The sequence below is a fragment of the Hevea brasiliensis genome, chromosome 15 (assembly GCF_030052815.1).
Source record: "Hevea brasiliensis isolate MT/VB/25A 57/8 chromosome 15, ASM3005281v1, whole genome shotgun sequence".
Lineage (NCBI taxonomy): Eukaryota > Viridiplantae > Streptophyta > Magnoliopsida > Malpighiales > Euphorbiaceae > Hevea > Hevea brasiliensis.
The window spans coordinates 52,264,649-52,291,270 of NC_079507.1; the positions used below are offsets into that span (position 1 = coordinate 52,264,649).

General features: G+C 32.0%; 2 protein-coding genes and 1 long non-coding RNA gene across 5 annotated transcripts in view; 1 reads left to right on the forward strand and 2 right to left on the reverse strand.

Annotated features, from left to right (window-relative positions):
• Nucleotides 1–226: 226 nt before the first annotated feature.
• The window catches only part of LOC131173968 (uncharacterized), a 60,142-nt gene continuing 33,746 nt past the window's right edge, over nt 227–26,622 (reverse strand). Inside the window, exons 2-3 of the long non-coding RNA XR_009144304.1 lie at nt 1,022–1,080; nt 227–446 (exon numbers count right to left, since the gene is read on the reverse strand). This is a non-coding gene — a long non-coding RNA (uncharacterized LOC131173968). The remainder of the gene's footprint in view (nt 447–1,021; nt 1,081–26,622) is intronic.
• Nucleotides 17,811–21,155, forward strand: LOC110645480 (BTB/POZ domain-containing protein At1g63850). The gene is made up of 2 exons (XM_021798668.2): nt 17,811–19,150; nt 20,595–21,155. The coding sequence occupies exons 1-2, from the start codon at nt 17,906–17,908 to the stop codon at nt 20,868–20,870; spliced, it is 1,521 nt and encodes a 506-aa protein (XP_021654360.2). The 5' UTR covers nt 17,811–17,905; the 3' UTR covers nt 20,871–21,155.
• Nucleotides 21,711–24,594, reverse strand: LOC110645481 (uncharacterized protein At1g01500). 3 transcript variants are annotated; one of them, XM_058136904.1, is made up of 4 exons: nt 24,576–24,594; nt 23,529–23,627; nt 22,630–23,413; nt 21,711–22,286 (listed from the first exon to the last, which is right to left on the reverse strand). In XM_058136904.1, the coding sequence occupies exons 3-4, from the start codon at nt 23,335–23,337 to the stop codon at nt 22,059–22,061; spliced, it is 936 nt and encodes a 311-aa protein (XP_057992887.1). In that variant the 5' UTR covers nt 23,338–23,413; nt 23,529–23,627; nt 24,576–24,594; the 3' UTR covers nt 21,711–22,058. The 3 variants fall into 3 exon arrangements, with proteins under 3 accessions (XP_057992887.1, XP_057992885.1, XP_021654365.2); XM_058136902.1 differs by lacking the exon at nt 24,576–24,594 and adding an exon at nt 24,204–24,434; XM_021798673.2 differs by lacking the exon at nt 24,576–24,594 and adding an exon at nt 23,810–24,434.

The following is a 26,622-nucleotide window of genomic DNA, read 5'->3' on the forward strand; positions in this document are numbered from 1 at the left end:
GGTACTAGGACCTAGGCCAGCCTAAAGCCCCCGAGGCCCGTAGTAAGCCTTAACTATTCATTAACCCAACTCTAAGGCCCATTTGGGCCCAATATCAAGAAAACAAACGGACAGAGTCCGGCCATAAAATGGACTTTCCAACGGGGAGTTTTCGACTCACCCGACCTGTAAACACAATAAATAATCCATTGGGGAGCTCAGCTCACCCTCCACATACTCATCAACATAATAATAAATGGGAGCTCAGCTCCCTCATCCAATCCATCAAACAGACTTAAAATATTAAGTTTACAGGTCCAACATGAATATAATATTACAGACCAATTTCAAATAATTACTGCTAACACATGCGGAAATTCTAGGAGTAATTAAAATTACACAATATTGATAAACAACCTGCGAGGTAAAAAGGCAGGTTAACCCAGAACAAAATATCCTCCTGTGGCCTGTAAAAATTTTTGAACATGAGTGAGCGTTCGACTCAAAGAGTAAAATATCAATTTTAACCATAATCTCTATAACTATCTATAACTAATGCACCCTGTAGAGTGAAATGCAACATCAACATCATATTCACATCATAGCATCAAAAAGGTAATTTGGAGCACTCACACACCCTGTAGTATCAATCATAACATATGGGAGCTGATCCCCTATACAGCTCTCTTAAATCCAACTCGTGCCGGTAATTACTCAAGCTCGGACTTCCACTTAATAACCAAATCGAGGGTCCCAATAATTACTCAAGACGTGACTACCCTCGAAGGATCGGGTCCCAATGAATTACTCAAGCCGTGGATCGCCTGGCCCTATCCATAGTCCACACCACATCACACGCACGCCAACGCACGCACACTGCTCCAAATTACCACAACAACATTCATGGCACATTAACAGTTATGAATGCAACATAATTCGTGCCTAGAGTTTAACTACATAAATATATGCGCATAAGTGATGCATGGGCATGCTGAACATATAATAATATCGAAATTACAATTAAAATTAATATTTTACTCACAAACTTGACGACAAATTACTGTGGCGGCTGGGCGGAGGAAGAAGGCTGTCCTGGCTCACCTGACAATCATATTACATTTATTTAATACAATCTGACTCAATACAAATAAAGAAAAAGACCAATTACGTCCTAAGTCGTGCCGAAAATCCGGTAGAGTCTCCCCTATACCTAGGACCTACCCAACCTGCAAAAGGGCTAAAACGCACTTCTATACTCACAATCCATACATCAACAGTTCAATCATATCACACAGCCCCTCCTGGGCCCATCAAATCAATCATCCATCACAATACGCAAAATTTCAATTTAGTCCTTATTATTGATCATTTTTGCAAAAACTGCCCAAACAAGCTCTAAAAATTATAAAACTTTGCCATGGTCCTTAGCAATATTACTAAGCTATTGCAAAAGAATCGTAATTTTCTAAGCTACCACGAATATTTTATGGATTTTTAATCCTATTTAAGTACTAGAAAATTACGTAAAAACTAGGTTCGGGTTTACCTTTGCCGATTCAGACTTCGTAGACGTGCTCGTGACGTCTTACAATGGGGGGCTAGCCAAAACCTCGGCCCAATTCGAGACTTTTCCGGTCCACAGTCCGTTCGCCCGAAATTTGCATCTTGGTCAATCGTCGAAGTTCCGCAATCGAGGATACCTACACGAATCAAATAACACGGGGGTTAGCACATAAATTTTTCAGAATTTTCTAAGCTCATTTAATGCTCGAAATTACACTGCGAAGTTCCGTGGGACCCACCGAAAACGGTGTCGGAAAAATTCGAAATTTATGTCGTTGCGAAGCTCTCGACGAATGGAGCGTGCTGGTGGCCTCGGTTTCCTCGTGGGATTCACGGTTTTCGAGAAATCTAGCCCAAAAGTCGAAATGGGCTAAAATCTTCCCGAGCACAAATCGGACAAACCGCTCGATGGATTTCGGCGTTCTTGGTGTCTATGGAAAGCTCTCACCGAGTAGATGAGATTATACACAAGACCCGGTCCAATCTGTGGCCGGATCGGCCGGATTTGGCCGGAGAAACTGGAGCGACGCGAGCGCGTAGGGGAGCGGAGGAGAGAGAAAGAAAGAGAAAAGAGAGGGACGACGCGGAGAAGAAAAAGGAAATGGAGCCGGTTCTATTCGACCGGTCCGATCCGGTCCGTTTCGATTCGAAATACAAAAATTTGAATTTTTATCCTTTCGACGTAAAACGAGGTCCAAAAATTCCAAAAATTTCAGAAACTCGAAAAATACGTAGACTCCAAATATATTTTTAGTTTTGCCACGTGGTCTTTAAATTAATTTTTAAAAATCATCAAAGTTTATATTTTCGGAAAATCGAACCCGATTTTTAAAATCCGAAAAATCTCAAAAAAATTTCTAAAATTTAAATAAAATTAAAATATCAAAAATACTCATAAATAATAAAATTTGGGGTGTTACACGAACGCTCACTCCTGTTCAATATTTTTCTAGGCCACAGGAGGATATTTTTGAGGTTAACCTGCTTTTCTCCCTTGCAGGTTGTTTATTCATGTTTGTGTAATTTTATAAACTTTTAGAATTTTCGCATGTGTTAGAAATATTTAATTGATTTGGGCCTGTAATATAAATTGTTCTTTTAGACCTGTAAAATTTTTATCACATGCATGTTTGATGGACTGGATGAGGGAGCTGAGCTCCCATTTATTTTTATGTTGATATGAGTATGTGGAGGGTGAGCTGAGCTCCCAAATTGATTATTTATTGTGTGTACAGGTCGAGTGAGTCAAAAACTCCCCGTTGGAAGGTCCATTTTATGGCCGGACTCTGTCCGGTTGATTTCTTGAAATTGGGCCCAAATGGGCCTTAGAGTTGGGTTAGTGAATAGTTAGGCTTACTACGGGCCTCGGGGGCTTTAGGCTGGCCCAGGTCCTAGTGCCGGTCATGCCTATAGCTTGGGTCGTGACATAATGGACCTGCGAAAAAGAAGAGCAGGTTAGCCACAACAAATAATCCCCCTATAGCCTGGAAAAATAGATGAACAGGAGTGAGTGTTCAACTCCGAGAGTAAAATATCAATTTTAACCATAATCTCTATAGCTATCTAAAGCTAATGCACCTTGTAGAATGAAATGCAACATCGTCATAATTTTCATATCAAAACAACAAAAAGGCAATTTGGAGCACTCACACACCCAACACTATCAAACAATACATATATGGGAGCTGATCCTATATACAGCCCTCTTAATCCAACCTCTGCCAGTGAGTGTCTCTCAAGCTGGACTTTTGCTTAATAAACTAAATGCGGGGTCCCAGCGAGTGTCTCTCAAGTCGTGTCTACCCCGAAAGACCGGGTCCTAGCGAGTGTCTCTCAAGTCGTGTCTACCCGTCCTGTCCATATCTAATACCATACCACACGCACGTCACGCACACACACTGCTCCAAATTACCACAAACAACATCCATGGTACTTCAACAATTATGAATTCAATATAAAACGTGCCTAGTATTTAACTACATAGATACATATTTATAAGTGATGCATGGGCATGCTTGAACATATAATAATATCGAAATTATAATAAAATTAATATTTTACTCACAGACTTAACCGAAGTCACTGTGGCGGTTGGGGGAAGGAGGAAGGCTGTCCCGACTCACCTGATAATTTATTATAATTATTTAATATATTTGACTCAATACAAACTAAGAAAAGATCAAAGATATCCTAAGTCATACCGAAAATCCGTCAGAGTCTCCCCCATACCTAGGACTTACCCAACCTGCAAAAGGGCTCAAAATGCATTTCTATATCCACAAATCACACATCCACAACTCAATCACATCACATAGCCCCTCCTGAGCCCATCCAAACAATCAACAATCACAATGTGAAAAATTATAGTTTAGTCCTTAAAATTAACCCTTTTTGAAAAAACTATCCAAATGAACTCTAAAAATTCTAAAATTCTGCTCCGCTATCCTTAGCATTATTACTAAGCTAATGCAAAAGGAATTATAATTTTCTAAGCTACCACGAATATTTTATAGACTTTTAATCAAATTCAAGCGCTAAATAATTAAGAAAAAGTAAGGTTCAGGTTTACCTATGCCGATTCCGACCCTTGGAACGCGCTCGGGACATCTGACAATGGTGAAGTAGCCAAAATCTTGACCCAATTCCTAGACTTTTTCGATAGCCTGTCTGTCCGGCCCGAAATTTACAAACCTGGGCAACTTTTGAATTTCCGTGAATTGAAGGTACCTACACGAAACCCATAACACGGGGGTTAGTATATAATTTTTACGGAATTTTCTAAACTCATTTAGTGCTCGAAAAAATACTATAAAATTTCGCAAGACCCACCAAAAAACGGTGTCGAAAAATTTTGAAATTGGCATTGCCGCGAAGGTCTCAACGAGTAGAGTACTCCGGTACTCTCGGTTTTCTCGTGGAGTTCACAATTTGCTAGAAATTTAGCCCAAAAGTCAAAATGGGTTAAAACTTCCCGGACAAAAATTCTTGATGGATTTTGATTTTCTTGGTGTCTATGGAAAGCTCTCGAGGTATAGATGAGGTTTGGCACAAAACCCTATCCGATTTGTGGCCGGATCGACCAAAATTGGCCCGAAAAGCTAAATCGGCGCACTGCGTGTTGGCGCATCTTCAGGCGCATTTTCCTAGCGCCTTAGGCAATTGCCGGCAAGGAGGACAGGCTGGGGTAGCGCGCCGGCGAGCTAGGAAGGCTGGGGCGGCAGAGGAGGAGAGAGGAGAGAGAAAACGGGAGAGAAAGAGGGAGTGTAGGGCGTGCGCGCGGAGGGAAGTAGAAAAAAAAAAGGGTCGGTCCGATTCAGTCTGGTTCGATCCGCTTGGTCCGATTCAGGATACAAAATTTTAAATTTTTACTCTGCCTTAAGACCGAAAACGAGGCCTAAAAATTTCTAAAAAATTCTAGAAAACTCAGAAAAATTCGTAAAGTCTAAATATATTTTTAGTTTTGCCACGTGGTTTTTAAATTAATTTTTAAAAATCATCAAAATTTTATATTTTCGAAAAATTGAACCCAATTTCTAAAATCTGAAAAATTTCAAATAATTTCTTAAAATTTAAACAAAATAAAATATTAATATCTATCTATAAAATAATTAATTTAAAAATTAGGGGTGTTACAATATATATCTCTAGGGTTGGTTCACAAGTTTCAGCAACAAACTTTTCAATCGACTCTGGATTAATTAGCCAATGATCACCCTTACGTAGACCACAATTTAGCACAAGAAGACACAAAATAAACTTAATTGGACAACTTCCAACGTGTCATTTGTCTTAAGTAACTAGATTGTAACTTGCAACCTAAAAGCTCTTTATTCAACTTCCCCTCTAAAGGGATTTTGCACATTATTTTTGCTGAGAAGGGTTTTGCAAGCAAAAAGTTTTAATTTTGTGACCTTGACTCATCTTGAATTATTAAACTTATTAGAAAATTTGCTGAGAAGAGTTTCAGTTTATGTTAATCATATCTATTGGGTTAGAACTTTCAACTCAAATAAGCAAAAGCATGCATGTCTATTTTGATGGATATATTAACTTCATGAGCACTCTAAAGTAATTTCTTGTTTATCATGAGATTGAAAATCGTGGTAAAATAGAGAAAGAGATCTTAGCTGATTTCAAATTCAAAAATATACTGGCGAAATGCATTTTAGATTTTGATTGGGAGAGATAGTTTCAAGAGGTTGGCACTATGGGAATTGTTCATCTAATTAAGGTTTTATTTGTTTTGGGAAAATAACTTATATATGGAAAATATTTTTTATAAAAAATATTTTTTCGTGAAAATATTTTTTGTTGCTTAGTTATAATATTAAATTAATGATATATATTTATTATATATATATATGTGTATGTGTTATTTTTAATTTTAATAAGATTAAAGTTAAAAAAAATGAAAAATGACTTCTACTTTTAGAAAAAAAATCATTTTCTTTAAAAATGAGTTAGTTTTCTCTTTAATTAGGAATATATTTTTCGTTAATCAATTTTCTTGAGTACCCCAAACGCGAAAAATATTTTCTAAAAATATTTTTTGTGAAACAAATAGAGTCTTAGCTTGAAATCAAGCAAATTTCAAGATTAGTATCTTCAGAAATATATATATATATATTTATTTATTTATTTATTTTTGTTCCCTTGCCTATAATAAGCTTAAAAAAGATTTACTTGAAAAGGAAGTACTCTTTCAAAAGAGACTAAAAAGATTTTTTTTTTTTTTTTAGCCACATTCGAGGGCTGCTTACTACCTTTTAGGAAGAAGGACGATCTAAGATTAAGTAGCTCTATAGAGACTAAAAAGATTTAAATGACATTTTTTTAAGCTCCCCCTGTCCAGGAAATATTATTCAAATGATAGTTATGTACAAAATGTATATAAATACTAAAATGAATGATTGAGAACATGAAGAATATACAGATCGAAGATGAAGAAAATGAAAATGACAACTATATTTCATATTCCATCGTTTTCTTTGCTTGAAGATGAAAGAAATAATAAAAATATGAAAATGGCAAATGTTTTTCTTTGTTTAAATGGCATACATATTATTTCTCTAGCAAGGATGATAAACATGTTTTCTATGCTCAAAAGTGCTTATAAGGAATTGATGAAATTGTAAAATTATTGTCATTAATTCATGATAAATGTGGATGAAGTTGATTTTTATAACATTAATCAATCTTTTTTTTTTTCATCGGAAGTTAGTGATGTATTCATTAAAAATAGGCCAAGAGGCCAAATATATATGCAAGATCATGGATAAAAAATAAGCTTCCAATTAAAGAATCAAGTTATGCCTAAAAGGAAACTCAATCCATAACATATGAAACCCTAACTGAATATGAATCGCAACTCGAAACCCATAATCCAATTGACTATTCACTTTGTGTTGCAAAGAGTGAACTAGAGAAAACACGTCAAGAACCTTGCATTTCTGTGAATATCAGGGAGAAGGATTATTGACTGACTAAGTACCACCAGGGACCAAAATGGTTGAAGATGCTTGAAGAGAAGGTCCCTTGGAAATCAACAACCAAAGAGCATCAAGGTGGCAACTGGAAACCCATCAAACTCAAAGAAACACCTCCATGGAAAAACAATAATCCCAACAACTACTAGAGCAGTAAAGTCCTCTTCTTGGACGTTGAGCGTGGTCAGCCAAACCAAATCTAGAAAAAGTTTGATTGAAGACAACACCTACACTCTAGTAGCATATGGAATCTATTGACAGTGTTAAAATCAAGGAAGAAATCAGAGACCTAAACTTAAGTCAGCGAACACGCTCAGATGTCAATAAGGACATAGAGATGGTTTTCTTTTCTTCTGTCCTCTCCGTGAAACCTAGCACCATCAAATAGGCCCACATAGACCAGCTTCATGATCAATTGGCGAATTCTCTTTGAAAAACCACCTGCATGCAATAACTGTAGCACAAAGACCTAGGAGCATTGGGACTATAGTAACCTCTACAAGACTCTCTTCTTGTCTCCTTTGGTTATGCTCCGTATCCAAAATATCTACAAACCCACTCAAAATGAAAGGAGGACATAGGAACCGACCGAGAGGAGGGCGACCATCCCTCGTTCAAAGAAACAAAGAAAGACCGCCTAATGCAACCAAAAGGGAGTTGAAACCCTCAAAAAAAAAAAAAAAAAAGAAATCTCTCTCTCTCTCTCTCTATCTAAAAACTAGAGAGTAGAGAGGGACTTGGCTGCACACACCACAATAGGCATTTTGGATTATGGCAATTGATTGTAGAGGAATAAATAATACCAAAGGAAATGGCCCACGAGAGGATTCTGAACTAATAATTACAATAAACTGTTTTATTACCGAGAATCGATATTGGACCCGACCCGATACTTTTTTTTTAACTAAACCCGATGCTATCGATTACAGGACCAGTGACCACGCTCATAGTCGTACGCATTGGCATTGCTGCTTTTCCTGCATCTTTGCACTGCTTCCACATGGGAGACATTAAAGTGCGGGCCCTAAACCCAATGAATACGCCCTCAGCAGGGGAGGGTTTTTTCTTTTTTTTTTTTTTTTTAATATAGAGAAATTAATTTATTAAAAATAAAGAGAATTATCCCTTTAATGAGAGTCATTAACAATTTATTTAATGATTGTCATTAACGAAGTAATATTTACTTTATAAAAAATAAAGTTGCCATAGAAACTCTCAATTAAAAAAAAGAGTTTTAAGATATATAAAAAAATAACAACATTGAATTGTTTATTAAATAAATTCAATATAAACACTAAAAAATAAATATTTTGATTTGAAAATACAAATTAAACTGATATTTGAAAAAGGAAAAACAAATTTAATTCAAAATTTTACAAATATCTATTGAATTTCATCTTCAAATATTTATTTATTTATTTATTTTATATATAAAAATCCACATTAATAAAGAGATATATAATTATTTTTAAAACTCTCAAATATAAATTTAAATTTTTAAGTTTAATAATTTTTTGATATGAAATTAGAGCTTCTTAGATAAAAAAAATTCAGGACACGAATTATGTCAATCCTATTTATTAATTAAATATTTAAACATAAAATAAGATAAACATATGCAGAGATATAATAAAAAAATATAAATCTTATAGCTCTCGTCTACAAGTTTAAGCGGTTTCTTGACACACGTTACTTACTCATGACTTCTATTTTGATTTTGTTTCAAGAAAGAAATGATGATACGAAGGTGAGGTTCCCAGGCCATGTCCCTTGAGTCATGCCATTGTTTCTGTATTTCTCCACAAGGAATTAGACATCAATGGAGTAAATTCCATTTTTTCACTTTTTGTTTCTTTTAAAGATATACCCAAATTTCACAATCATTACAATCAACTACCAACAGACACTTGCACTTGAAATGCCATGATTGCTTTCTTTATCCCAACTGTTATTATGCAGCAAAGAGATATTCCTGCATAGCCCCAACTAACCTTTACTCAGATAACTTCCTCTTTTTCCTTTTTCCTGGGTTTCTAGCTGTTTATTTCTTTTTCATGGGCCCTGCAATGGCAGAAACAGAATATGTTCAGAATTGATTTCACTTATATGATTTTATGTGGATGTATTATTAATGTTATAAAAACTTTTTAAATTTTAAATAGGGTATTATTAAAATATGCTAAAGACATCTCAAATTTTTATTTATCTCCTAAAAATTTTTAAATTTAATTTAATATATAAATACTTTTAATATAATATATGCTAAATAATAATTTAAGTTTGAAAATTTGGGTAACATAAATTGAAATTAATGAACAATACTGATATAACCATCAAAGCTGAGGGAGTTTCTCCTTTTTTTTATATAAATCAAATTCCTTTTATTAATTATCCTGGAAAAATTTAACAAAACAAGCTATTCCAAACCCCAATCTAAGGCTTGCAATGTTAAGTGAAAAAAAGCTGGAGGAAATACAAACAAAAGCAAAGTAGATCAAAAAATTTGCTGGGACAAAGCCGAAATGAAAATCGAAACAGAGTCTCCAAAATCATCGGAAAATCAGTTGACAGTAAACCAGAAAGTTTCAATCCGTGCGTATGCATTCTCTTGCTGTAAAATGAAGAAGGAAAAGAGGGCCTGTCATTCATTTGACGCTAGAGCCAGGCAACAAATTCAACTGATCTAATAACTCCCTGCTTTACCAAAGCATCTTGCATTCACGAAAAGCATGCTGGATTGAAATGTTAGGGATCACAGATTTTAAATTATCAATAAAATTGAAGACCTGCGGTAATTTCTATCATCTCTTTTGCTATTGACCCAAGATATAGCATTTGTTGAGTCCGATTCAGTAATGATTCCTTCAAAATTTCTATTCGAGAGGTTGAGAGATATTTGAAGAGCCATTTTAATGGCTATAACTTCTGCTTCATTGGAGTCACAAACCCCAAGAGGACATGAGAAAAATGCAAAGAAAAATACCAGAGGAATCTCTAAGAACTCCACCAATGCTACGTGTCATAGACTTACTTTCTTTATTCTAATTATTGAAATAAATTTCAAGAGTTGTTCTTAAACTTTAAATATTATAACAAAAATATTCTTAGCTTAAAAATATAATATAAAATCATCTAAATTTTAAAATTTTGTACAGTAAAATCATCCTAACGTTCAATAGCTGATTTATAAGTAACAAGCTCATATGTACAATTTAAAATGATGATAACATAAACAATTATTGTTATTTTTTAAAAGATAAAGTTTCTCTAATCAACCGCTACACATCTAGCATTTCATTTATTGTTGTCTATATTTCATTTTGGATTGTATACAGCGGCTATTAGGAGTTAAAAAAATTTTACTATGCAAAATTCAAAGTTCAATGATTTTATTTAAAATCTTTAAATTTAGAGATAATTTTATTACAACTCTTAAAAATTCAGAGGCATATATTGAAATTTACCTCCAACTATTACTCTCTTCATCTACAAATAATAGCTACATTTGATTTTTTTATTTTGTTTAAAATTATCTGGTCATTTAGAAGATCAAGGAAAATTAATCATTTTTACCAGTGAAAATTAATTATATTTTTTTTATTTTACCCTTTATCTCTATAAAATATAATAAATATTTATATAATTTTCTAGAACTAATATTATTACCTCATTCTTAATTAAATCAGCTGTTTATCACATTGATATTATTTCTTTAGATTTCTAAGAAAGGTTAACTAAGTAAATTACTATTATTTTTTTATGAAAATATAAAATTCTCAATGTGATTATTATTTATAGGCGAAAGGAGTATTATATACAGTAGAGTCAAGTTCTTCCATAGCCCCATCTAATCTTTACTTGGCTTTTACCAGTTTGAAAACTTCCACTCTTTCCTTTTCTTTTTTTCCTTGGGTTTCTAGCTGTTTATTTCTTTTTCATGGGCCCTGCAATGGTAGAAACAGAATATGTTGCAGAATTTTTTTTTTTTTTTTTTTTTTTTTGAACAAATGAATTCGTTTCACTTATTTAAAATCCAGCATAGTCTACAAGGATATAAAGCCTAGAAAAATTTGGGTTCAGCTAAAATTCATAATGTAAGATGAAAGCCCGATCAACTTCTCAAGCCCAAGCAAAACAGGGAGTGTGGAGATGATATCTAATCAAGGTTTTAAAATCTGACTTGGTCAATAAATTCATAAAAAAAAAAAAAAAATTAAAGACTTAAAATTTAATCAAGTCGTATAATATTAAATAAATATTAAGTATATTATAAAATTAATAATTTTTTTAAAAATAATAAAAAAATAATTTATTATAACTAGTAGTTTGATATATTTTATAAGTAATAATTAAAAAAAATTCGTTTAAATTTAATATGTAAATAATTTTTATAAAAAAATTTAAATTGTATTTGAAATTTTAAATGATAACGTTTTAATAATACATTTATTCATATTAATAAAAAATAATTCATGCTAATATATTAATAACATAAATTATTGGTACTATTAATGATTCTAATTATAAATTTGTAAAATAGATATACCCTTTTTTTTAATTGTCTTAAATAATAATGGTTAATTATTTTATATTATTAACTAATAAATAATATATATTTGTGAATTTAATAGAATTTTAATTTTGATTGAGACACAAATTAATTACCTCTTATTTTACTTTTAATCTGATTTAATTAAAACTATACAGTAATAATTGAATTCTTTTAGCAATATTATAATTGAATCTAATTTTTAAATATCTTAGTGATTGTGATAAGTATTTTATAAAACATTTGATTTACGGTAATTAAATTCAATTATCCTTGAAAATAGTAGCTAAACTTATTAAATTAAATAATCAAAATTAATTATCATTTTATTTATATTTTTTACTGATAGCATAATATATATTATTTTATTAGTAATATATTTATATTGATATTTTTGTTAATAAATCATAATTATTTATATTCTATTGTTTGTTATAATTATTAAATAATAATATAAAATATTTTAAAGTTGGACTGCCATGCAAACCAAGTGAGGTCCAACTAATCTTCGAAAGACCAAAAAATTTATTTATAAAAACACAATAATTAATAATTTGATTATAAATTTTTAAGACTTAAGAGATAAACAAGTATAAATAATTTACTGGGACTTAAAAATAATTAAATATCAGCCGATGAGGATAATTTGATCGATTTTTCTCCATTGTCAAATTTTTATTTGGGAGGAAGTTTTTAAAAATAAATAAAAATTTTATAAATTTATTTGGAAGGAAGCTTTTAAAAGTAAATAAAGTTTTTCAAATTAAAAACTTTGAACTTATATTTGAGAGAATACATAGTTTTATAAAGTAAGTTGTTTTAAGAACTTTAAAAATTTCAATTTTTTAATCTACTAAATTAGTGGATTAAGAAATTTTTCTCTTTAAAAATTTCAAATATCTCAAATTTAAAACTTTGAACTTGTGTTGGAGAGAGCATAATGTTTCTTTAAGGGAATGTTTTTGGGCAATTTTAAAAATTTTTAAGAACTTATATTTTCCAACTCACCAGTAACCAAATTTTGGTTAAGCAGTTTTTTTTTTTTCTTAAAAACCTCAAAATTTTTTGAAAATTGTCTTTTATTTCCAAATATTAAAAAAATCATAAAAATTTAAAAATTACGAAAAGCCTTACTTTACCTTATCTTCTCTAAAACAGAGTGTTAGTAAATTTTCTCTTTAAAACTTTTAAATACCTTAAAAAACTGCTAACTTAAGAAGATTTAAAAATTATAAAAAACTTTGCTCTAAAAAAAACAAAAAAAAAAAACTACATTACTTTATTTTACTTTACATCCTGTTAAGCAGAATGTTAGAGAGTGAGAGGATTTCGAATTCGAGTCTCTTTATCTATCTATTACAAAATTATTCATCTTTATGGTAAGAAAGAAATGGATACTAATGCGTCCCATATAAGTTTTATAGGGAGATCTTGGGTTTTATATATATGGATTTGTAAACCTCCTATTGTGAATTAGCTTTTGAAGTTGAGTTAAGCATGTTTATATTATTTGGTATTAGAGCTTCTCTTTGCATAGGTCGATGGGCCATGTACAAAGGTTCATTGATGTTCTTCGGGAGAGATCGAGGTAAACAGGTCATGACCCTAATTACTTTATGAGAACGTTCAGTCTAAAAGAGTTGGGAATGATATGTCCCACATCGGTTCTGTAAAAAGGTCTTGGATGTTATATAAATGGGTTTGCAAACCTCCCATTGTGAGCTAGATTTTAAGGTAGAGTTAGATAAATTCATATAATTTGGTAATTTTTAATCATTAATTGAATTTGAGAGAGTTTTTTCCTCTTATTGTTCTTCATTGAATTTTTCTTCTTAACAAGTCTGATTAATTTGTAAGAATTAATACTTTGATATTCTTGGTTCTCTACCATAAGTTGATATTGAGTCTTGAATCTTTTATTTTTTTCTAATTGAATATTTACTTGATTCTCTACCACAATATTGATTTTGAGTTGAGTAGTTTCATTTAAAAGAATCTGATTGTGAGAGTTATGGATAATTAAATCAAATGTCTTGGGGGGTTCCTTGGCAAGTCCGTTAGAGTTCTTATCATTTTGGCCAGGAATGATGTCCCACATTAGTTCTACATGGAGGTCTGGGGTGTTATATATATGATGTGCAAACCTTCCTTTGTAAGCTAACTTTTGAAGTATAGTTAAACATGTTCATATTAGATACCCTCATCATTATATCTCCATTAAATAAAAAAAAAATCGATTTCTTTTTTAAGTAAAAATAAATAAATAAGTGAAGAGATTCATGCTAGTTCACATCACTAATAGTTTTCTTTTTTTCTTTTTTTTATTTTTTTTTTATCAAAAGTTAGTGATATATTCATTAAAAGCATAGGCCAAGAGGCCAAATATATATATAGGACCATGGCCGAAAAACAAGCTTTCAGCTAAAGAACTAAGTTCTGCCCATAAGAAAGCCCAACCCATTACATATGAAACCCTAACAGAACATGGATAGCGACTCAAAGCTCATAGCCCGGTTGACTATTCAGTTTGTGCTGCAAAGAGTGAACCACAGGAAACACATTGAGAACATCGCATTTATGCGAACACTGGTGAGTAAGATTACCGACTGATTAAGCATCGCCAGAGGGATTAAAATGATTGAAGATGCATGAAGAGGAGGTCTCTTAGAAAACAACCCAAGAGCATCGAGAAAGCAATTGGAAACCCATCAAACTCAAAAGAAGCATCACCATGGGAAAACAGCAATCCCAACAACCACTGGAGCAGCAAAGCCCTCTTCCTGGATGTCGAGCATGGCCAGCCAAAGCAGATCGAGAACAAGCTTGACTGAAGACGACACCCATACTCTAGTAGTATGCAAAATCTACTTACGGTGTTAAAATTAGGAAAGAAATCAGAGCTCTAAACTTAGTTAGCGAACAGGCTCAGATGATGGTAAGGACCAAGAAATGATTTTTTTTTTCTCTTGTGTCCTCTCCATGAAACCGAGCACCATCAAATAGACCCGCATAAACTAGCAAAATTGCTTTGAAAAACCACATGCATGCAACAACTATAGCACAAGGAACAAAAGGACCTAGGAGCATTGAAACTATAGCTGCCTTCACACAATCCTCTTCTTGTCTCCACTGGCTGTGCTCCATACCAAAAATATCTATAAACCCACTTGGGATGGAGAAGGGACCCATGAACTGAGTGAGTGGAAGGTGACCCCTCCCCTACACGAAAGGGCAGAGATGGACAGCCTGATGCAGTAAAAGGAGGGTTGAAACCGTAAAGAAAAAAAAGGGCAAAAAAATAGAAGAACTTCTCTCTCTTTAAAAACTATAGAGAGACTCTATTGCACACAACACAATAGGCCATCACCAACAATTCACGAATATTTAGACGAGATCTGAAATGTTGAAGCTTATGCATCAATTATTAAGCAAAGGAGACTTTATTTTTTACTCATCATATTCATATATTTTTTTAATAATTATATTATTAATTTATTTAGTAATAATTATTTCTCTAAAATAAAATTTACTTTATTGAAAACAAAATAATTTTAAAATTTTCATCTATCTATTTATTTATCTATATAAATATATAAAAGCAGAAGACAACATAAGTTTCCATAAATTTTAAATATATTTTTTATTTTTTATAAAAAAAATAAAAAAATAAGATTAAGCTATTTGACTTATTTATTATTACAACTCAAATTTATTATAAATTTTTTTTATACATTACTTTTAAACACATGACACTTCATATTCTCCACGTGACCTCCTTCTCTTCCATCCTCAACTCCCCTCCACAAATCCTTTTACACAGCAAGGAGTCATCTTGCTTGGTGAGATTGAATTTAGGTATGTTTAAGAAAAAAAAAAATTTGTCTATTTTTGTTCTTTCATTATTTTCCTCTAATTTTCAAAAATTCTATTTAATCTATTTTTTTTTTCTTTTCTTATTACTTTTCACTATTTAATCTCCAAACTCCCGCAAATGAAAAAGCTTACTATTTATGTATATTTTTTTCTCATCTTAGTTCTTCTATTATTTTCCTCTAATTTCTAAATAAGAAAATTCTATTTGATCTATTATTTTTTTTCTTTCCTTATTACTTTTCACTGTTTAATCCCCAAACTCCTGCCAATGAAAAAGCTTACTATTTATAATTTTTTTCTTCAATTTAGGTATGTTTAAAGAAAAAATTTAATCTTTTCATTATTCTTTTATAATCTCCAAATAAATAAATTCTATTTGAACTATTATTTTTTCTTTCCTCATCACTTTTCACTGTTTTAATCCCCAAATTCCCTCCCTATAAATCCTTTTATACTGCAAAAAGCTTACTCTTTTATATTTTTTCTTCAAATTAATGAGTTTCAATTTAGGTATGTTTAATAAAAAAATGTCATCCTTTTATTATTTTTCTCTAATTTCAAAATAAGTAATTTTCATTTAAAAAAAAAATTAATAGCAATTTTCTCACTCCTACTTGGTAACTTTTAATTAGAAAAAATAAGTAAAATTTTAATTGAAATTAATTTCTTTTATTACTTGACAACTTCTCAAATTACTCGTCCATTCCTATAATAGCTGTTGATATCCCTCCATTGCAATATCCGAAAATGCATTTAAGGTAAATTCTCTTTATTTTAGTTATAACTCAATATTTATAATAGTTTTTTCTTCCCTTTTTAATTCTCAAAATATTTAAGAGAGTAATTAAAATGCTTTATCTGTATTAGAGATAGACTCAATTCTACTTATTTAAAGGCTGCTTATCTTTATTGTAAAGTTCGAATCAAATATCAAGATAACCAAAACAAGGGATGTTGGGTGTGATAGAGGAGGCAAAATTTGAAATGATTGTGATGAAATAAATTAAAATTAAAGTTTAAATTTGCTCTTTAATTTTTATTGAGGTTCCATTAAAAAATTAAAGTTTTTATCAAAAATTTTGAATTAATAAAATTTAATGAATAAAAATTCTTATCTTTTTAAAATAATTAAAATAATATACTTTTTTCGACCACTTAAAATAAAATGTTGTTTAATTACAATTTTTTATTTATGGTAATATAATATGTTTTTATAAAATAATATATTGATATAATTTTTAATATGAAATTAATATTTTTGTAATTATTTATTTATAATTTTTTTCATATATTATTCATAAATTTTGAAGTAAAATTTATATATTTTTTTTTATTTTTTATACAAAATTAAAAATATTATTAAAAAATATATACATATAATATAATAAATGTTGAAAGTTTATTTAAACATAAAACTTAATTATTTAAAAATTTATTTATTTATATTAATAGCTATAACATATAATTATTCTTTTAGTGTTTCATTGACTGAATTTATGGGTCATTGATTCAATCATTGACTTGTTAAGTCAAGCTTTAAACTGAGTTTAATAATTATGTTTTAATTTTTAAATAGTTTTATTAACAATTCTAGTTTGAGTCTAGTTATAAATTGACCACACTTGAATTTTAATTTAAAAAATAAATTAATATTTTATAATTATATTAATTAATAAAAAATTATTATTTATTTTTTTTTATTTTAAAAAAATTAATTATTTAATTATTTTATTTTAAAAAATACATTAATTAACCTATATTTTTATTTCATATATTTTTTAATTTTTTTGTTCAGTTTATATTATTTCATTTATTTCAACTATTTCAAAAATTTGAGGTGGACTATATGGATTCGTTTTCTCCACTCTAAATGATTTTAGATTAAATTTTTAAAAATATATAATACTTATAGATCATATTGTACTACTCTTCATTATTTTATTAATATCAAATTAATTAATTTTACTTTTAGTAAAAGTGTAAATTAAATCAATTGAAACGATAAAATTTAAAAAAAAAATAATTAATTTGAATTAAATTACTATAATTTTATTAATATCAAATCAAAAACCAAATTGAATGTTCAAGTTGTTGTTATGTATAACCTAAAACTAATAAATAGCTATCTAAAATCATTATTTTCGGTTTGATTTTACTCGATTTAATCGGGTTTATCAGTTTTGTTGTATTTTAATATCACTATAAAACGAAATTTAAAAGTTATTTAAAATATATTAAAATTTTATTTTAAAATAATTTTTAATATATTTATTGTTGTATTTTTCTTGAATGCTGTCCGAGCACCGGCAGCCACCTGTCCATCCATGCATGTTAACTTTAAAACTGCCCATAACCTCCGCTCTCTATCCAATTAAAAAAAAAAAAAAAATCCATCCACTCTCTATCTTTATCTTCACCCGGAAAAATCTCCATTAACCTGGACACTTAGTAACAGATGATGCCATCAAACCCCAAAAAGCGGCAGCGCGTGATCCACCGCCGCCACTTCTCTACAGCCACCACCGCGCATCTCTCCTCCACCGCCGTCCTTATTGATTCCTTCTGCGACAGAACCGTCACAGAAACCTCCCAGAAGCTCCGCCGCACATCCTCTCATCCCCTCTTCTCATCTTCATCCTCATCCTCATCCGCCTCCACCACCGCCGCCGACACCTCGTTCAACGATCCCACTACAGCTGATGTCATCCTTCGCCTTTTTCTGGACCCAACAGCTCCCTTCACCGACTCTGATGATTCAGTTTCCGCAGTCGATGGCCAATCCGACGTCCAGATCTACCTCCATTCCCAAGTCCTCCGCCGCGCCAAGTATTTCTCTGCCCTCTTATCCGACCGCTGGCAACACAATTCCGCCATTGAATCCAGTAATCCCATTTCCGATGGCAAGAATTTTACTTGTCTCAAATATGGAGTCCCGCCTACTCAAGGCTCCTTCGATATTCACTTAACCGTGCTTGAACTCCTTTACAATGACGATTTAAGCACCATAATCAACTCTGCATCTGTGGCGCTTGATATTCTACCGGTGGCCTTGGAATTGTTGTTCGAGGATTGCGTGAAGAATTGCGTTAAATTCCTCGAAGCAGTCCCGTGGAGCGAGGAGGAGGAGAAGCGTGTGCTTACCTTGATTCCTTTTTTGCGCGAGGAAGAATCTGAAGAGCTCTTAGCTAGGTTTTCTCCAGGGAAGGATAATTCATGCGAGGAAATGCTTCACGGATTGATCTTGTCAGCAATTCATAACCACCCAAACATGGCGTTTGTGAAGGCGTTTGTGGCGAAACTGTTGAGGGATTTTTCGTCCAGGGAGTCGGCGAGGAGGGTTTTGGGGAGAGCTTTTGAGGAGAGTTTGAAGATTGTGAAGGAATCGCTAGAGGAGTATTCGAGTCCTGATTTTAGAGGGGACCATAATGAGACAGAGGCGATACAAAGGCTTAATTTGCACAAGGCCTTGACCAATGGGAAGCATTTGCTGTGGCTGCTGGAGAGGATGATTGAACTGAGGGTGGCCGATAGTGCGGTGAAGGACTGGAGTGAGCAGCCGGCTTTAACCGCTGATTTGCAGCGCGCTTTTCGGGATGATGCCTGGAGGAATATTGTCCCGGGTCTTCCTGCTGTTCTGCTTCGTTGCACATCTAAACTTGCCAATGCGGTTGCTGCTGGGACCATTTTGGCTGCTAGACAGGTATCGATTTGCTTTGCAATGCAGCACCATTTATTTACTATTTGCTTTAAAATTGGTTCCATGATAATTGATCATTATAGAAGTAACATCCTTCTGAAGGGAAACATTTTGTTTAATTATTATTATCTATGATTTTTAGAGGGAAGTAAAGGATTGGTTTCATCCTTTAAAATTTTAGGGTATTGTATTTGTTTGGACTGTGTTTAAGAATGCTTGCCAAACCTTTTTATCTTCAATGGCCTACTTTGTTTGTAACAATCAAGGTTAAGTTTTGCATTTGGTAACAATCATGTTACTTATACCTTTATGTCACATATTCGTAATAGCTAATAGTATTGCATACATGGTGGTTGATATCACTGAAGCAGGGTAGCTGATAATTTGTTTGAATATAATTTTTGATTCATGTGGATTATTGCATACTTCAATATTTTATGGAACAAAGGAGCAAAATAGAAGGAAATGTTTCTTGTACAATTTGTTAGCTGTAATATAACGATTAGGAAAGGTTTGTTGTACAAAGTTGGTGGTTTAGGATTTTGATCTTAGGAATTTGGTGAAGAATTCAGATTAGGTAAGGGTGTTAATGGTTCAGTTTGGGGCATTTTGGAGAAATTTCAAAACCAAATTCAATTGTTTAACTAAAGAAACCAAACCAAACTGATATGAAACATTATAGTTTGGTCTTGAGTTCAAAACTATTTGGGGCATCAAAAAAAAAAAAAAACACCATTTAATCAGGCAAAAGAATAAAATCAATTTGGCGTATGCTAGTTTAACGAAATCAGTGGACAATCGGCCAAGAATCATATGACGATGGTGGTTTTTCCTTTAAATCCTCTAAATAAGGAGGCCAACATCTTGTGTTTAGTGATGATTTGAGTTGTTCTATTGTGTAACATGATGGCCTAAATCTTAACTTCATGATTTAAATGAAAACTTGTTACATTTTAATCTGTAAACTTAAGGTATCAAGGCAAAAATAAGGGGTCCTTTTACTTTCTTCTGAAATAGAAAGAACAATAGTGTTCTGAATCTTATAAAATTATCCTATAACCTATACGCTTATAGTGTTTAGGGGCTAAAAACCATTATTGGGGGCTTATAACTGAACACTCCTTGAGTGTGTGGAAGAAACTTTTAGAGCATATATGGTCAAACAATGACTTGAAGAGAAGTAGAGGATTCCATACTCAATGTCAATTGTGAATCTGGCTTGATTCTTTTGTACTATGCCATTTTATACCAACTTTTGCAATCTATTGTTAAAACCCTAAAGACATGAATTCATAAATGCATTTACATGCAGAACATCTCAATTGAAGAACTTGGCTTACTGGAGCCTACTCCTGAGACATTTTGGGCCTTCAATGAATTGTTTTTCGTTGTGCTACCCACTTTTGAGTATACCAAATGGTTAATTCAAGTGCTTGCTTGCTTGCAGGTGAGGATGAAGCTTGTAAAGGACTGGCTTCCTGTTCTTATTGTATGCAGAGACAATGTATCGCCGATGTTGCCTAGTCACAAGTCACTGTACATAGAGCTGGAGGAGACATTCCTTAGAATTATCTCTACGTTGCCCATGTCTGAGGCACAAGAGTTGTTGCAGCAATGCCTCAGCTTTTCAACTCGAAATGTTGAAGATTGTCCTCATTTGGTCTCTGCGTTCAACACCTGGTTCCGCCGTGCAATGCGGCCCTTACAAAGGAACCTTTTTTAGAAAGATGCTCCATCTTTTGTGAACTATTGCCCTCGTTTGCTGCTTCTCAGTGGAGGTTCTAAATTCCTTGGCAAATATTGTTAATATTATTCCGCATTGTTGTATGGATTGTACATAAAACCTTTGTTTGCATCAGGAAACCTGACTGCATTCTCTGCGTTCTTTCCCTTTTCCTTCAGGGTCCGTAGCTTTTTTGAATCGATGGCAGTGGCCTTCATCATGTGGCTGTTCCCCTTAACATGTGATGTAAATAATTAATTCCCCTACGAGATTTTCTTACCTCCATACAGTTTTCTAATTGACTGTTGATGCATTTGCTTTGCTTGCTTTGATCTTGGATTGGATAATTTGACATTGGTTTTTGATAAAAGTAACTCAATCTACCTTCAAAGGCACACGTTGTTGCGTTTGTGGATGCCAGAATCTATAATCTTGCAATCAACAATGCAGAACCTAAATATACTACTCGGTGGATGCATTGACTTGCGTTTTCTTGATGCTGAAACTAATTTCAGCAATTTGAACTTGTTTTAGCTGTTTGCATTTGAAGGACATCAACTCTGTTTCAGGCGTTCATGAATAAGAGAACTGAGAAAAGTAGTAGGTAAGTCATCCTCTGCGAGGCATTTTTAGTAATCACAGGCAAGTGCTTGTGCCGGTGAAGGAAGAATGACGAGAAAAGAAGAATGACATGTAAGATTAAATTCCATGATCATGGTGCCAAAGGCTGCATAAAACAACAGTGGTAACTCCAAATGATAAATTGAACAAGCAAACCATGCTATGATTCAGGTCAATGTAGGAAAGTTGAGCCATTTTCATTGCTATTAACACTCTTGCTAAAAGAAACAAAATTGAAGAACTTGACACTAATGAGAGGTAAATGGCATTTTCGCATGTTACACAAACCACATGATCTGGATCACATATGGGAACTCATAGGAGGCTCCCCATCAAGGAATAGAAAAGCTGCGGAGTTTCCAATTGTGCAATACATTTAAAAGAAGCACCCATTTTATTTCAGATGAAAGGCTTAACCAGTAACAGCTAAAAGTTATACATTACCTGCATCTAGATGATGACCTTATTCACTATCATAATTTGCTGGAAACACCAAGAGTCAGCTTCAGGATTATAAGTGGAAGAAAATAAAGTATAATGCCATAATAGCATCAGGAAAATCTTTACTTATGGTAGCCGCCTTCTAAAGTTGCGTGTCGTGCCTTGATATGTTTGAACCAGCAATCCCACGCCTATCCCAATTCCAAGACAAATGCTTAGGCCGATGCCAACACCTACCCTAACGCCAGCATTGAACCATGAGAGTTCCGCATCTTCACCTTCTAAATATTCTGTTCCAGAGTAAAAGTGGTTGCAGTCTTCATTTTCTGGCTTGTGATTTGAGTATTCAGACAACTGCATTGTTAATACAGAGGTTAATGCAGAATGCTTGTCGCAAGTTAATAAGCATGATAGAATCTTTCAAAAAGATCCAACACAAAGTAGTAATGAAGTCTTTGCCTTTCAAATGCTCTGCTATGCATAAACTTGCACAGCAGGCTTCATGTTCATACTGTTGAAATAACTTTAGTTTTTCAGTTGAACAACTAGAATACAATTAAGTATTTTAGGTTGCAATGCAGAATCGAGATTAAGCACAGATAAGGTCAGAATGTAAACAAAGAAACAGAAAAACAAAGCATCTCAAGAATACAACAGTTAATTTTGACCGCAATTCCAACATTAAATCAAGAAATACCTGTAAGGGAATTCTGGACGAGGCATGGTCCAGGCTTTCAGTTGCTTCATATTCTGGTATAGAATCCAACATGCCTTTCCTAATTTGCTTCTTACGGAAACTGAGTTGCAAAGTCTTAGTTAAGATAATTGGAGTGCCCGAGAAGGATCCTGCAACATAGACCTCAAATGTAGGGGAAGCTGAATCTAAACCCAAAGATTGTTTTGCCTTCGGGAAACTAGTCCCTACAGTTACATCTGATTTACAACTCATGTTCCATCTCTGGCTATGGCCTCTTGATTCCCCCATAAGACCATTAGTATTACACATTTCAAGAACCCCAGATAACATGAGAACATCCCTATCAAAGACCTTAAACTCCACAGTCCCAGTAATCCTTATGCTATCAGTACTAACAAATGTAGTTTCTTCCGACTTCTTATCCAACCTATCTCTCCTAAGAAGGATTGATGGCTCATCAGAGTTGACAGAAGTTCTAACACCATTTATTTCAAGAAGCGTATCAGGGTGTAATGGAAAGTGGTTTACTGTAAGGTATTCAGGAGTTGAGTCATCAATCTCACATTTGCTAACACGAACATAGAATACTCTTAAATCAAGCCAAGGTATCGAAACCTTATTGCTGGGATAATAAGAACTGTGTCTTGTAGTTGTAGGGCCATTGCCCAATAGCCCATTTCCATTAGACGTTCCTAAGGAATTCTCCATGGCCCAAAAGATATACCTCCTCCTCCTCAACTAATCCTTCCACTTTGACTTGCTTGCTAACCGGATGAAATCCATTCTGGTAAAACTCGTGTGAGAATAATAACCAGCAGCCATATCAATAAAGTGAATTAACAATAATTCAAGCAATCTAAATTGGTCATCAAAAAGTTGAAGAACAAGAAGCCACAAACCTGCTGATTACACCGAGACAGAAGAAGATGAAGAATTGTGGTTAAAAAGATTCAATCCAACTGCTTTGAAGTTTAAACAATAGAGGTGAACAAAGGAGACTGCAAGGAAAAAAAAAGGAGAAGATTCAATCCAATCACTTTATGCAATTGATCAAGCAAAGTAAGCTACATGGAAATGGGCAGCAAAAGGAAAATTTTAGAATAAATGTTTCTCATTCAAAATCCAAATGACAATTTGAGACAAATCCAGCCCAGAGAGAGAGAGAAAGACCGCAACTAACAAAGTCAGGGAGAAAAGAAAAACTACATAATAGAAACACAAGACAAAGGGGTGAACAGAAAGACAGGAACCATAGATGAAATCTGAGAAACAAACAACAAACAGGTCAGCAAAGGGAGAGCAAAGAAGGAAACAACTATGATAGCACAAGCAGAAACAAAAAGATAAAGTGATAAGAAGATGAGAAAACAACTGGAGAAAGTACAAAACTACAAATATCCAATCGTTGGAACCCAATAAATGGAAGGAACGCCCAATAGGAATATTACAGTATATATAAAACAAATAAAAAAGATTGATATTTAATTCTGCAAAATGTTCTCTGTCCAAAACTGGTTTACATCTAATTCTAAGTAGGAAGAAGGCATCAATGAAGGCCGCTCAACTAATCATACCCATAATCTGAAAAGAAACCAACCAACGTAAAATGACAGAATAAAAGCATATGAATTGTAAGATTAATAACAAAGAAACATGTCCAACTACAGCAGAGAAATCAAGCTGATGGTTATTTAGAGATACAGTGAAGATAGAGTGATATCAAAGCGACAAAATGAACAAAACCAAATCCTCACGGATTCCAACAAAACTGCCACAATAGACAAGAAATTATACGTGTCATACCTATAGGCAACTCCCCCCGCCCCCCCTCTCTCTCTCTCTCTCTGTTTCTCACCCATTCTCCCTCTCCCCGTGTCTCTGTAAAGTGTGTAATCACTGAAACAGAACAAATAAAATCGCATTATTTTATACCCATAAAAACACACCACAAAACCAGTCTTTACGCGTGGCCTCCACAACACCATGAAATTTGAGGCCTCTGTTAAAGTTTGTCTCCTCCAATAAAACAGAGGAGAGCTTTTGATTTTTCATAGAAAAATCCCACCCTTGCGAATAATTAACTTATCAAATTAAAAACACAGCACAGCCCAAGCCCGCAAATTCTAATAACAAATTTGGGTTATCCTCAATTTACATGAGCAGAAGTTAAAAAGAAAGAGAGAGAGAGAGAGAGAGAGAGAGAGAGAGAGAGAGAAACCCAGTTCCTCAAATTACAGAGACAAAACTGGGTTGTCACTAATTTGATTTAGAATATGAGGAAATTTAAAAAACAAGCCAAGTTGCAATAATGGGTGATCTTACATTGGAGAAGTGGGGGTCGCTCTGTATTTGATATTGTTGAGATATTATCCAAGAAGGTGCTGGTTCACAAGCCCGATGTTATTGAAAAAGGATGTGCACTCCTCTTTTGCATACAGATTTGCGAATCTGCGAGTCTCAGAGATTTTTAACAGCTGATCTTCCTCTCTAGTATAAACTACCATGATGATAATGAAGGTTTCTCTCAATCTTAAGCAAATTTCTTCACTTTGATGCCTTTGAAAACTGGAGAATTTTTTTTTTTTTAATCAAACAACAATTTAAAACAAAGTAATTTTTCGAAAATTTATCATTTATATCATTAAATTTTTAAAATAATATTTGTTCGTAAAGTAATTAATTATAAAAGAATTTGAAAAATTTTATTTTTTAAAATTAATAAATTTCTCGTAATAGATTATATTATAAAAAAATATTATACAAAATTTAATAAAAAGAATTTTAAAATTTAATTAAATTATTTTATTTTTTATAATAAAAAATTTTTACTTTATTTTAAATTAAGTTACCACTTCCATATAATAATTCCATCAAAGGCTACCCTATATAGCTATATAATTTTTTTAACTCAAAATAATTTTAAACTAAATTTAATGGAATTAATTCAATTAATAAAAATAATATTTTAATTTCTAATTTTTATATTTTTATAAATATAATTTATTATATTTGTGCGACTGATTTTTAAAAATTAATTGATATCTTTTGTGATTATTTTATTTTTTAATATTTTATTTTTATTTTCATCCTTTGTCAATATAATAAGAATTGACTTTATTGTCTAAGCATAATTATTCACAAAACAAGCCACATTTTAATTTTAATAAAATAATGATAGAAATTTTCAAATTAAAATTTAATTTATTAAATTTAAAATTACATCCATTAAAAAAATAAAATTAAAAAATATCCATTAATATAAATTTAAAAGAAAAAAAAATTGCTAAACCAAATAAAGTCTTACCTAACAAAAATAAATAAATAAAGGTTCATGAATTTGCAAAAGTGCAAATTTTAAAAATTGAAGAAAAACATAATAAAAAGTCTACGTCAACAAATGCAAAGATACCTAAAGCATCTCGTCATAGAGTGTATATAATATATTAATAAAATATTTTTTTTACATGTATATATATATATATATATATATATATATATATATATATATATATATGTATGTATGTATAGTAAAAATAATATAAGATATTAAATTATAAAAATTATTTATCAATTCAAAAAATTATAATAAAATTTTTATAATATATAAGTTATAAAATATAGTTTTATAACATAAATTATATTATTTAAAAAAAATCAATAGCATCAAAATATTATGTCAAATAGTTATACATAATTAATGTATTTAAAAATTAAAAAATAAATATAAATCATAAAATAACTAGATTATATGACATAATAGTATAAGGTTTAGGCAATCAGCATATGGAAAATATTTTTTTATATTTTCTGTGAAAATATATTTCATTATTTGATTTTATTATTAGATTAATTATATATATTTATTTCTGTAACAACGTGAATTTTAAAATATAATTTTTATGAATTTTAAATATTATTTTAATATTATTTATATATATATATATTGAAATTTAAAGGATTTATTTAAATGTATAAATATTATCTTAAAAAATT

Bases quoted from the DNA above. Each gene is read 5' to 3' on its own strand.
- LOC110645480 (XM_021798668.2), top strand. From the start codon at position 17,906: ATGATGCCATCAAACCCCAAAAAGCGGCAGCGCGTGATCCACCGCCGC. The intron at 19,151-20,594 runs GTATCGATTTGC...GCTTGCTTGCAG, and splicing joins CCATTTTGGCTGCTAGACAG to GTGAGGATGAAGCTTGTAAA.
- LOC110645481 (XM_058136904.1), bottom strand. From the start codon at position 23,337: ATGGAGAATTCCTTAGGAACGTCTAATGGAAATGGGCTATTGGGCAAT. The intron at 22,287-22,629 runs GTATTTCTTGAT...TTAACAATGCAG, and splicing joins CGTCCAGAATTCCCTTACAG to TTGTCTGAATACTCAAATCA.